At 41.7% G+C, this 12958-nt stretch overlaps 1 protein-coding gene across 2 annotated transcripts in view; it reads left to right on the top strand.

The window, feature by feature from the left end:
• fut8b (fucosyltransferase 8b (alpha (1,6) fucosyltransferase)) overlaps nucleotides 1-11392 on the top strand; it is an 85935-nt gene extending 74543 nt beyond the window's left edge. For both annotated transcript variants that reach the window (XM_056405199.1, XM_056405200.1), the window contains exons 8-10: nucleotides 7451-7627; nucleotides 7783-7933; nucleotides 9575-11392. In XM_056405199.1, the coding sequence (XP_056261174.1) occupies nucleotides 7451-7627; nucleotides 7783-7933; nucleotides 9575-9913 (667 nt within the window). In that variant the 3' untranslated portion in view covers nucleotides 9914-11392. The remainder of the gene's footprint in view (nucleotides 1-7450; nucleotides 7628-7782; nucleotides 7934-9574) is intronic.
• Nucleotides 11393-12958: the final 1566 nt, after the last annotated feature.

Raw genomic sequence — 12958 nt, 5'->3', positions numbered from 1 at the left:
CAATAGTATTAAAAGTAACTTAATTTGATGGTAGCATTTTGTTTGGTTAATTTTCTACATTTGTTTATGCTTGGGAGGCATTTGCCTTTTCATTACTTAACTGCTTTACGCTCATACAGCTCATATTCATGCAAATCAACCTGTTTAAAGAAACTTCATCACTGTGTTTTTTTCTAATAGCGCTGGCATGACACGGCTGATTCTACCTCGCCTTTTGAATTAATGTGCCCATGAGGTTTTTTTGTTTGCAGTCCAATCCAAGTCTTTTAAAACTGAGAATCCGTTGAGGCCGAATACATATCTGATTTTTATTTATTTACTGATTTTATTTTTACCTTTTTTTTTTTTTTCATTACTTACATAACTACATACTAAAAGCATCAGTGACTGATTTTTAAAATCAGTAAATCCAAACCACACAAGGAAAGAGAAGCTTACTAGACATTTATGACAAAATTAAAAATGAATAGCCTGGCAGCTTTTCTTTTATCTTCAATAGTCTTTGTCAATTAAAGGATAAGGATGGCTTTACTCAACATTTTTCTTTTTGTCAACAAATCCCATGAAAAGACCAAAAACAACAATGAATTTATCTGACTAACAATTACTGTCTGTGTAGCCGGAGCCTGATACAGCTCTTTCGTCTGTGCTGTAAACCACCATTGTTGTTCAAAAACTATCAAATAAAACATCAATGAGCCACACTGTTGCACCGGGTGACATATTCCTTCATTATACTACAGGGCACTGTAGTTAATTTCGAGTTCGCCATGCCGGTGCCATAAATACTCAGTAGTATTAATCCACATAAAAAAAAATAGGCCCTGTTCGGACCTGGCATTAACATGCATCTCGGGTGAGCCAATCACAAGTGGACAGCTCTGAGCGCGTCAGTTCACACCTGGCATTAGAATGCATCTCCACAGGCGTCTCGAGTGATCACTTGTGATTGGATCTCACTTCCCCGCTCTCTATGCAAATAAACACGTGTGAGTTGTTGTTTTAAGCCAGTCCAACTATGACAGACGGGTCTGTTGTCAGTGTGTTAGACAGGGAGAGAGAGAGAGAGAGCAGAACAAGGAGGGGTTGAGCGAATCATTGCGCTGCTCACAGCTCTACAATGAAATAAGGTTTTAGCCATTTGAAATAGTTAAATTTTTTCTGTTCATTGTGAAGCCGTGTCGGGACTAATCAGACTGTGGCAGAGGACACATGTGGACCACACCACCTCCGACTGTGGTCTCACCGATCGGATCTCAAATGCCTCCTCATCATTGCGTCGTCGGTTCGTTCACACCTTTACTCAGAGCTGTCCACGTGTGATCAGATCACCTGAGACGGGTGATAATGCCAGGCCTGAAGAGGGCCATAGTCTAAACACACTGATACCAACTAAATGCTGAGCCTTTTTTTAATGAAACTATTCATTTGAGAGCGACTTATATTATATATAGATTAAAATCTTCAGTTTTGCCAAACTGGCTTGGGGCTGACTGGGGGGGGGGGGGGGGGGGGGGGTACTGTATTGAGAGACGAACAAACACACTGTTGGTGTTGGTGTTTTCACATGATTTGTTGTCAATAAGAACAGGACAAAAAGTCTACAGCTCTGGTAACTCATGCTGAGGTGACTGACTGAGCGACCAACATTACCGCCCCTGGAGCCACGCTGCCGCTGTGGCTAAAAATACAGATCGATGCCAGTTTTGCTCTTTAACAATCCACATTTCAGTCGGGGCGGTCTCCACTTTCTATGCAATGCACCTCGTTGTCGTAATATGTGAGAACACCTCCTAGATATTACTTTTCATGAAACTTGTCATGAATGATGCAGATGAGACGATACCAACCGTTGCTAATATGCTGTTATTAGATCTTCTATCAGTCTTTGATATCGCCTCGGCTTTTTTTCTTATTGCTGAGTGTTGCGCCCGTCCCCAGAGATTCCGCTCTCACAGTTTGAGACTGACTTGGGACTTCTTACGTCCAGTGCAGGATAATTGGAAAGTGCTCATCAGTGTGAGGCACGCAGTTCCCGTGAGGGCCACTTCATGTGGAAATATACGTAGTCACAATACCATGAGCCACTTTTGATAATAGCTTCCAGGAAATAGGTTGGACATGTTTAGCTATTTATTTACCCGTTTACTTTTCTCTGTATCCCTGTCAGACGCTCAGTCAACGAACATTCATGAGCTGTCTGCCAGCCTCTCTTGACTCATAAATAATTCCTCCCATCTTTGAGCAGCAGTTCAAACCTGGATCAAATAAGGCTTTGCAAATAGGCAAATAGGCTCTGCAGTTGTTTCCCCCTATCCTTTCTGGCAGATTGGAGGAAATATACCACATTAGCACAATGCACACAATGACACACACTTTTCCAGTATGTGAAAACGACTCTACTTTACTGAGATTGTCAAAAATTTCTGCGTCATCCCACGAGGCTGACTCCTCTCGCCTGGTAAAGGAAGTAGTTTAAAATAAGCGCTTAGAGTTATTTCCTAGTAGTTTGAGAAGAGAGTCTGGTTCAGCTCTGTCATCATAACTCTCACATCCGCATGTTGATAGTTTATGTGCCAGTTTCCTTCGGAACTTCTGCTTTTTCTCACCTCCTTCTTTACATTTCGCTGCGAGCCATCGTCACTTCTCTTCTTCCTCTCTTTCCCTGCCCCGCTCCGCTCTGCTCAGTTCTCGCTCCCTCTTGTTATGCTTTCTCTGTCCGTCCCTTTTCTCAGATGCCCTCTTCTCTTTGGTTTTTACCTCTCTTCCTTTTCATCACCCAAGCTGCTGTCATCTCTTTCTTGCAGCCTTCTTTGACTCTCCACCCCCTTTTTATTCTCTTTTTTTTTTCTGTGACTCATCCCAACTTTTTCAATCTCCCCAGTCCTCTCACATCCTCTCATTTGTGATCGTTGCTCCATCTTCATTTGTTCATTCCGCTCCAAGATTTTTTCAAATTTTTATATTTCACACTCACCTCTCCCTCATGTTCCCCAGGCGCAAATCTGTACCCACGATTCTCTTGCATTCATAGTTTTCCATACATCTCTATCACCGCTCACACACACACACACACGCACACACATGTATCCAACCCTTTTCTCCCTTCGTATCACTGGGGAAAGGGTTATTGAAATGAAGTGCTGGGTAGAACAAAGTTTTTATCCCCTCTTTTTCCTGCCTTCCTCAGCTCTTGATACATCCACTCCACTCTGCACTGATGTTTTCCAACAAAGTGCCTGTGTGCTTCTATCAGCACTGTGGGGGAAGGCAGTATATGTGTTGTGTGTGGAGAAGAGGGGGGGGGGTAAAAATGAGATTGAAAGAGAATCCACAGCATCAGTGCAAGAAAAAAGGCGAGAGGGCAGCGGCGGCGGTGGGAGACGCAGGGGTTGATGGAGAGAGTACCAAAAGGGACAGAAAGGCAGCTTGTCCCCAGAGCGCCCAATAACCGCCAGCCGACCCCCACACTCCTCAGTCACCACCACCACCACTCTTAAGCTACAGCTCCCTCAGGATGCGAGCTGCAAGGAGGCTGGAAGCCACCGACTAAAAGCAACTATCAGCACAACTCTATCCTGCCACCCTTTACTGCTGCCTAATGGTAACAAAGACAGTCAGAGAGAAAAACTGAGCTGAATTCACTGTATATCTTATAATAGCTCTTGTCAGATTTATTCTATGTGAATTAGGGGTTTACAGTATACGGTTTTAAAAATCACAGAATCTCTGTGTGAACCAAAGCAAAAAAAAACTGTTTAAAAAATCAATAATATAAAAATCTGGGTGAAAGTCTGATTTTAAAAACACAATTTGCAGCAGACACTCCGTCTTATTGGAGTATCTCATTTTCTTTCTCACTTGGAGCAACTTTTCTTAATAATTAGCTGCTAATTAGCATCACCTCACCATTTTTTTTTTACTCACTTTCTATTGACATTATTAAGACAAGAAGATTTTCTAATTTCTGCTCATTGCAAGAGACATATTGGAAGGTGGAAACGAGCTGGAAACATTGACAGATTATATCCTTTTAAGTTGGGAAACCCTCCGCTAGTTAAGTTACTTATTTACACATTAGACAGATATGGAGTCACATTAGTATTCATTTGGGTTGTGTGTTTTGCCACCTGATGAGTGTAAGTGCAATATTTTATTACTGTGGGATTTTAGAGCTTTTTGGTGGAAACTGGTGAAGGACACCATGAAATCAAAACAGTGAGATGAATGTGAGATGTGAAAATGCTCCGCAGAGCTGAGAGGGAATTGTCGAGTCATTGACGATTCTTCATCACCACAAGCGATCCCTTTCACACACACTGTCATTTGTTTGTATAAAATATTGATTAGAGCATGATGATGTCACACCACTGATTCTTTTGAAAACAGTAAAGCATATGGTTTTAAATCTGTACTGACCGGTGACAAATGAAAGGCAAGACTTATACAATATATGAGTGTGGAGACTTAACAAATGCAGGAGCTTCTATACAGGGCATAAGGGCTCAGTGCTTGAGTGTGATGTGGGTCATGTGATATGACCAACACTGTAATATGGCCATCGCTGTTACCACCAATATCCTTGGACTCATACAATCTGTGCTAAGAGCATTGATGCTGCTGTGGAGGCTCAACATCACCCATCTGTAGTTGTTAACAGCAAAGGTAACTCTGAACAATAACACTGACATGTTTTGATGCTGAAGCGGATACAGTGACTCTACAGCATGTATAGGTACAATATGCTATAGGCTGTTTTCTAAAGGTAGTAGGCTGGAGGTGCTGTTGCCTGCATATGCGTTTGATAGGCAGCCACAACACTGAGGTCACCATCAAACAGATAATTTATTCAGCCTATATGCTATTGGCACAATCTGCCAGAATCAGCACTTGCTGTGTCCGGTGTGGGTGTGTTTGATGTCTTTAATGTATGCTTTTTACGCCCACCATGAGGATTGCCCTGCATTGCCAGCGCTGTAGGAACAGAGAGAAATGAATTGAATTATTGTCACGGTAGTGTGGGAGAGTGCTGGGGTGGGGGGTGGGGGGTGGCTGAGGGAGGGAGGGAGATTTCTAAGAGCTAAGCAGTGCCTCAGCGCCGGCCTCTGCTGCTCTGACGGAGAGAGAAAGGGACAAGACAAAGAGGGTTCACACAGGAACAAAAAGAAAAAAGCAGACATGAAAGAAGCGAGGAAGCAGGAGAGAAGGACCCTGACAAAGGATGGAAAAGCCCAGAGTGAAGACCTCTGTCCGATCAGAGAGACAGGGACTGAATGAAAGTCTCCCAACACTCCCCACTCACTCTCCTGTTCTCACCTTCACTCTTTGGGTTTTATTCACCACATAAATAAAGGGTCTATTTCTCTGGTGAGCCTCCCCAACAGTCACTGATTGATTGATCTCAGCCCAAGTGGGAGAAATTAGGTATAGCTTGTTTATTCTTTTTCTTTGAACCTGTGAGTCTTTCTTTTTTTCTTTTTTTTTTTTCTTTTTCTGCCTCTCACAAATTAGTTAAAGGCAGCCTGGATGTTAGAGAAGCTGTTTCAATCCCTGAGGCAACTGGGAAATGCTGAATGGAGGGAGTAAAAGACTAATGCTCTCCACCAAAGTGGCTCTAAAACAGCCCCTGACCCTGGACGTTCCAGTGGAGCTGCTCCTTGGTCAGCAGTAGACAGCTGGTTGAACTGGGAGGCTCCCAGGTAGAACTATACAAACATGGAGCATCATGTTCGCTCAATTTTCCCTCCATGAAGTGAAGGTTGATGCCTTCCATCTTCTTTTTTCAAACCGTTATATATTTTTGAAATTTTATTTTCTCCTGGAGGCCGTAAGTCACAATGCAGATGTGGCTGGGTAATTTTGTAATTGAATAGTTGTGGACTGAATAAAATTGTGTTTCAGCATCCATCAGTTTGAGGGATGCGCCCGTGTCAGGAGAGGAAATGTGCCCGTTCTCACCCATCCTTTGTTCCTTTTTCAAGCTGTGCTCTTTTTCTCATATGTACAGCCGGTGACAGCACTCTCTCTTTGTCCTTGCTTACTGGAAGCGATGACAAGGACACTGAAGGAAAAACACAGTTGTGTTGGTTATTTCTCTTTCTGTCCATTCCTCTGCCTCTCTACGCTTCTTAAACTCCCGCACTCCTGTCACTGTTTGCCTTTTTTTTTTCTCTGTCTTTTGTCCCATCATTTTTTTTTCTTTTTTCTTTTCTTTTTCTTTTTTTTTGTGTGTTTATACAGACAATGGAAAGATTCCTCAAACCTGCTGTTCTAAGTTCAAGTGCTGTTTCTTTTCCTCATTTTACTGTGGCAGCAAAAGAAAAATACTGTTGGCGACAAGTATTACAAGTGTTACAAAAATGAATTTGCCATTATTCTCAAAACAGTGTGGCATTCCAACCAGGTTCTGTCAGTAAGAATCAAAAAACATCCATTTCAATCCTTTTTAAGTTCAGCATTGTTATTAATTTATCAGCAGTCAATGATTTTCATTCACCTCGTTTCCCTCAATTGTGATTCATTGGTAATTCATCTACTTTCGAATGTAATGCTTTTAGGACATCCTACTAAATGTGTACTCCTGTTGCACAGCTGACAGTAGAGCAAGCATCTGCCAAACTGATGTGGAACAAGTATAAAATATTTTTCCATCAGAATGGAAAATGTTAACAGGAAGTCATCTCTTAATTTTGAGAAAAGCTGGTACTGTGTGACAGAAACTAAGAGTTTTAACTGTATTTTAACCAAGGTATAATATAAGGACAGTATTTTTTTGGTGCTTAAATGGTAATAACTATTCCAAAAGTTATTCCTAAACTATCCAATTGGAATGGATGAAACTTTAGGGTGCCAGCACACAGTAATTTTCATTATGGATGCATCTACGGATTATTTTCTCAATTAATCAATTACTTGTCTGGTGTATAAAATGTCAGCAGATTATGAAAAATGGCTGTCTAATGTGTTTTTGTGTCCAGCCAACAGTCCGAAGATATCCCATTTACTATCATAGAGGGAGGAAAGTAAGCAAATCAGAAAATGTTCCCATTGGAAAACATGTAACCCAAGATTTTTCCCCCCTTTTTGCTTAAAAATTAGTTAAATGATTAATTGATTATCAAAATTGTTGCCAGTTCACTTTCTGTTAGTTGACTACTTGATTAATGGACTAATCTTTGTAGCCCTTATACATTTTCTTTATCTTGAAATTGAGAACTGTTGCTCCTTCCACCATCTAAACACACCAACTCAGTGCACTAGTGCATTACATTATACAGTAGTGAGCTGCACCACCAGAACTATGATATTGCTCCTTTATGGATTGCAGTGCAAATGCCAAAAACACCAGTGAACAAAAAATCAGTAAACATAATGGAAAGCTTCTCATTTACAATTACCAATACAATACCAGTTTGTAACCCTGCCTGTGTCCCTGTTTATGTGTCTGCAGAGTCCATGTGAGGAGGACAGATAAAGTGGGGACGGAGGCGGCCTTCCACCCCATCGAGGAGTACATGCTGCATGTGGAGGAGCAGTTCCAACATCTGGCCCGACGTGTCCATGTCGACAAGAAACGAGTTTACCTGGCCACCGATGACCCGTCGCTGCTGCAAGAAGCTAAGACCAAGTCAGTGTCCTGGAGTGTGTTGTGTGTGTTTACGTCCATTGTCAGTTTGTCTCAATACGTTTTTGTCCATATGTGTCGGTATCTGATCGTATTCATTTTTACCTTCTCACGTGACTTTATCTGACTTTGTCCTCCTGCCTTATTATCCCCTGCAGGTATCCAGATTACGAGTTCATCAGTGATAACTCCATCTCGTGGTCAGCAGGCCTTCACAACCGCTACACCGAGAACTCGCTGAGAGGAGTCATCCTGGACATCCACTTCCTGTCCCAGACCGACTTCCTGGTCTGCACTTTCTCCTCACAGGTCAGTCCACTCGTCCCAATCCATGTTTCAAAGACAACATAAAAAGTTATTTTGACATGTTCTTGAATGAGAATGAAGGTTGAGATGGATGGGATGTTGGGATGAAAGCAGTCTAGGCTAATATGAAGAGCTGACTGAAATTTTGATGTGCGCTTGGTTGGAGACTAGAAAGCTGAAAGTGGAATAAAATGAATGTGTTTTAATATGTAGTAAAACAACAACTGTAAAAACAAGATGTTCTTTTGTTAGAGGTCAGATATTGTTAAATAGATTTCCATTAGAATGTAAATACTCTCATATGACTTCCATAATATGCTGCTGAATACAAAATCATTCCAATAAGAGATTAGTTTAAAAACAAATCCACTTACTGGAGCTTTCAGCCACATCTCATGGTCTTTATCAATGATGGAGTGCCACCACCTGTTGTCACATGACCACACTTCCATGCTAAGGTGAGGTGATAACAATTTATCATTAAAGTGAGGTCCATCTGTTGATGAAGGCCACCAGATGTGGCTGAAAGCTCTGGAAATTTTTATTTGAACTTGGGCTTAGATTGTATTTTTTGTCAAGCCATATTCTATGGACTTTCAAATTTAAAATGTTTGGTTTTATGCCTCTGCACTGGTGACAGCGGTGGGCGGAGGAATTATGTTTTCACATTGTCCATCCGTCCGTCCCATTCTTGTGAACACAACATCACAGTAACTCAAATGTTCACTTGGATTCAAGGATGAACTGATTAGAATTAGGTGGTCAAAGGTCAAGGTCACCGTGTCACCACACAAAACACCTTTTTAGCCACAACTCAAGAATTCACGTTTAACTGCAACTGGACTGGATGGCTGGATGATTCTAGTTTTTCGTTGAATTAACATGAATAATAAGTCAAATTACTAAATTACAGATTATGAAGAAGAGTAGGAATGAGTACTAGCAAAAACATAAAACTAATTAAATTTTGAAAAGTAGCTGAAGAACTACAAATAAAATGAAAATAAAATAAATAAATAAAGATGAAACAAAAACACTTGATGTCAAATTCTAAATGGAACCATAGAAAACAAAATCAGGTCAAAGCCGTTGTGTTTAAATGGCCTGTTAGAGCTGTAGCAAAGACAATTATCAGTTGACATTTGCAGTTTGTCACAAGACAAACCAGAGCTACTCCGATAATCACAATCATGCGATTGTCAACAACAGCATTGTCCCATTTTCACTCACATGTTCCAAACCATAGAAACAATCAGCCCATTTATTACAGCGTTAGCGTTACAATGGCATTTGTCATCCATTATTCTGGTCATTTCAGCTTCTGAAGTGCTTTTTTATAGCGAGTTATAACGTGGAGTGGATGGGCTTCCTGCCAACCCTAAAAATAATGTGTTAGCCACATAATTCCTATTCACACTCGGGGCTTATTAGCGCACTTCAAGGATCTGACTAGAATGAGTCGCTTAGCGCATTTTATCCCTCTTTAACCAGGACTGAAATGAAAGGTATATGTCTTACAGCGAGAAGTCCTTTTGTCCCTCTATCAGAGTGTTGGCATACCTCTAAAGCATTGTCATCAATACAAATTCCTCTACATTTAAGATCTAAAAATGAAAATAATCCCTGCTTCCATTTCTGTCTCAGGTCTGTCGTGTGGCCTATGAGATTATGCAGACGCTGCATCCAGACGCCTCCTCCTTCTTCTACTCCCTGGATGATATTTACTACTTTGGAGGTCAAAATGCCCACAACCAGATCGCCATCTACCCCCACCAGCCACGAAATAGCGAGGACATTCCCCTGGAGCCCGGCGACGTGATCGGCGTGGCCGGCAACCACTGGGACGGATACTCCAAAGGCATCAACCGCAAACTGGGCCGCACTGGCCTCTACCCTTCCTACAAGGTCAAAGAGAAAATCGAGACTGTGAAGTACCCAACGTACCCAGAGGCAGACAAACTGCTCAACTCTCAAAAGAAGTAAAAGAAGAAATGAAAAAAAAAATAAAGGAAGAGAAGGAGTGAGGAGAAATGCGCAGACTCCGATTCCAGGGAAGGAGGCTGCTTTTGTACAGAAGAGAGAGACATACTTAGTGCGCTAAGCTGAGAAGAAAAGAAAAAGCCTGTACCCAGGGGTGATAGGAATCAGAATGCACTCTGTGTGTTTATGCGTGAAGAGCGTGTGCGTGTACGTATGTATGTGTGCGCGAACGTGTGTGTGTGCGCACTTGTGTAAATGCCTGTGCATATGTCAGGTCATGGAAGACTTGCACCCTACCACTACTCCCCCGCCTGACCCTTTGACGTCGGGTCTGTAGAGATGTAGACGTGAACATTGATTTTAAATAACGCAAGAAAACAATTAAAATCTACACAAACAACTGACCAAGCTCACTCCCCCGAGATAAGACTTGGACTACTATAAGACTGGCACAGCCCAGAGCGAGCTTCAAATCAATGACTGAAAAAAAAAAAAAAGACAAACTGGAAAAAAGTGTTCTGATTTTTATTTAATTCTTTTCGGTGGTTTTGATTCTAATCTTGCATATTTTTTCTTTTTCTCCTGTTTTTTTTGTTTACTGAATGTACTGTATCCTCTTCTTGCCATGCTCACCGCTGCCCCCCCTCCCCCCTCCCCCTTTTCCACTCACTGTGCTTCCTCCATCTTGTCTCTACATGTGCAATTAATTTTATAATACCATACTGTGCTTTTATCAAGTGTTTTTAATGGTCTTAATTTTGTATGTATGGGGCTTGTGCATTGTATACTGTACAGTGTGTGTGTGTGTGTGTGTGTGTGTGTGTGTGTGTGTGTGTGTGTGTGTGTGTGTGTGTGTGTGTGTGTGTGTGTGTGTGAACGCCTGTGAAATAGAGAGAGAGAGAGGATGGATGCGTGTGTGATCAAGTGTGCCTGTGTGTGCTGTTTTAAGTCTAAAGGGGCCATGTCACGACCTGGTGCCTGGTTGTTGGTGAGCAGTGTGTGTTTTTTTATTTCTGGCTTTTGGCTGAATCGTGTTTGTGTGGCCAGCGGGAGACTGGCGGTGACAGTGGGGAACTGTCCTCAGCCCCCAGCACTTGGAACAATGATGATCTCCAGTCACTGCGCCGGTGACCTCTAGTGAACAATGGTAAGATTATGTGGAGTACGGTGAACTCATGGTGCACGCACACACACAGACACAGGAGCCGTCCCGAGGCTCACCAAAAAGAAGCACTCCACTGATAATGTCCTTCTCGGCATCTCTGCTGTCTCTTCTGTCCATCTGTTTGTTTGTTTCCTTTTTTACTTTTAACATTGCTGTTTTAAAATAAATGAGGAAAAATATGCCTATGTTTAGAAATGATAATGCTATGTCATATCAAACTCAGAGTCCCCGTCATGAAGGCTTTTTTCATAACTTATGTTCTTGGGCATTGTCTTTGATAACCACAGATCGAATAAACTTGAGAAACCAACACGGCATTTTTTCCCCTCAGTCTGATTCTGTTCACCATCTGCTCCTCTGTCTCTTTAACAGGTTACACCTGCTCGTTCAATCACTCTGAAAATGCTTCAGATACACACATTCCAAACTGAGAATCAAGGCTTTATTTGTATATATATATATATATATATACATACATATATAACCACATAAGAGTTAGTTTCCTGAAGGGTATCCATCTATTTTTGAAGAGTAAAAGTAATTACCTGAAGTTCATCTTTTGATATCTCCATAAAAAGGAAGACCCTGCCTCTAAAATTGATATAATTTTTGGCATCCTAGGATTAAAGCTACCTTCTGCCTTCAAAAAAGCACAAGTATTTGTTTTATAAATCATTCAGTATGAGCGTGAATCCATTTTCGAGTCATTTCAGAGCAAAAACTCTTAAATCTGTCTTTGATTTACATTTCAAACTGAGGACCAAGATCAGTGCCTTCAACTGAGACATCACCATCCTTCATTTAAATATGCCTCATGACAGCTACATGACATTTATGCCCCAAATACCAAATATTTTTCCCCATGGAGCCACATCACAGGTACGTCATTAAAGCACCAGAAGACTTCCTGCTCATGTCTAGTGTCCTACTTCCTACTTCCTGCATGTCTAAATCATTTGTGATCTTGTTCTGTGTCTTAATTTAAGGGCTGTCTTGTTATTTTCTTACTCAGGGGGCTCAGGGAGTTTCATTACAGATCCTTCTTTAATTTCAACGCTGATCTGCATGCTTCATTGGACACCCGTAAGGAAAGCTACAGCGGTGGTAGCGGAGATTAGCTTTTTGGCGTGTGTGAGGGAGAATAATAGTTTTATTGCTTCCCCCCCCCCCCCCCCGCCTGACAACAACCCACAACCAATTTAGCCCACATTGACAACACATTCACAATGCACATGCAGCATACAGCACTTCATTGAACATCTCTTTTCACTGAGAAAAGAGTCCCTTGTGGGCTTTATAAACTCACACGCTAACTGGAGGACACTTTAATTAAAATACACTCGTTGCTGTCACACTGGCCTGTAACAGTCGTTTAAGAGAGACGTTAGTTCAGTTAATCATTCTGTTAATTGAAAGCATTCAGGCTTTTAGTCGCTGGGTTTATTTTCTCTGCATTTGTGACACAGCGAGGACATTTGCGGGGCTCCCACATAAAGTTGTATGTTGATAAGGGAAGTGTCCCATCTTAGTGCCCCTCCCATTTCCAAACGTGTCGACAAGCTAAATTTACCCAGAGCTTTGGTTTTAGTGGATAGGTTTACATCTTTTCAAGTCTCACATGGCCATAGGTACATGGTTACTGGTTGCTTCCTCTTCTCCATACTGTTCATAAGGAGATCCCCTTCTAAGGAGACTACAGTTTACGGGATGGGAGACCAAATTTACAGTGTTTCCTTACTGAGCTGTGGTGGGGAGATGGTAATAAAAGAGGAAATTTTATGCAAACAAGAATACCACCAGCAGGTCTATGAGGCTTTACTTAGGCACTGTGGTGGTTTGAGCTAAATGTGAACACCAGCATGCTAACACAGTGCTACTGCTAA

The sequence above is a fragment of the Seriola aureovittata genome, chromosome 19 (genome assembly GCF_021018895.1).
Source record: "Seriola aureovittata isolate HTS-2021-v1 ecotype China chromosome 19, ASM2101889v1, whole genome shotgun sequence".
NCBI classification, from domain to species: domain Eukaryota; kingdom Metazoa; phylum Chordata; class Actinopteri; order Carangiformes; family Carangidae; genus Seriola; species Seriola aureovittata.
This window is presented reverse-complemented; position numbering and strand designations above follow the sequence as displayed.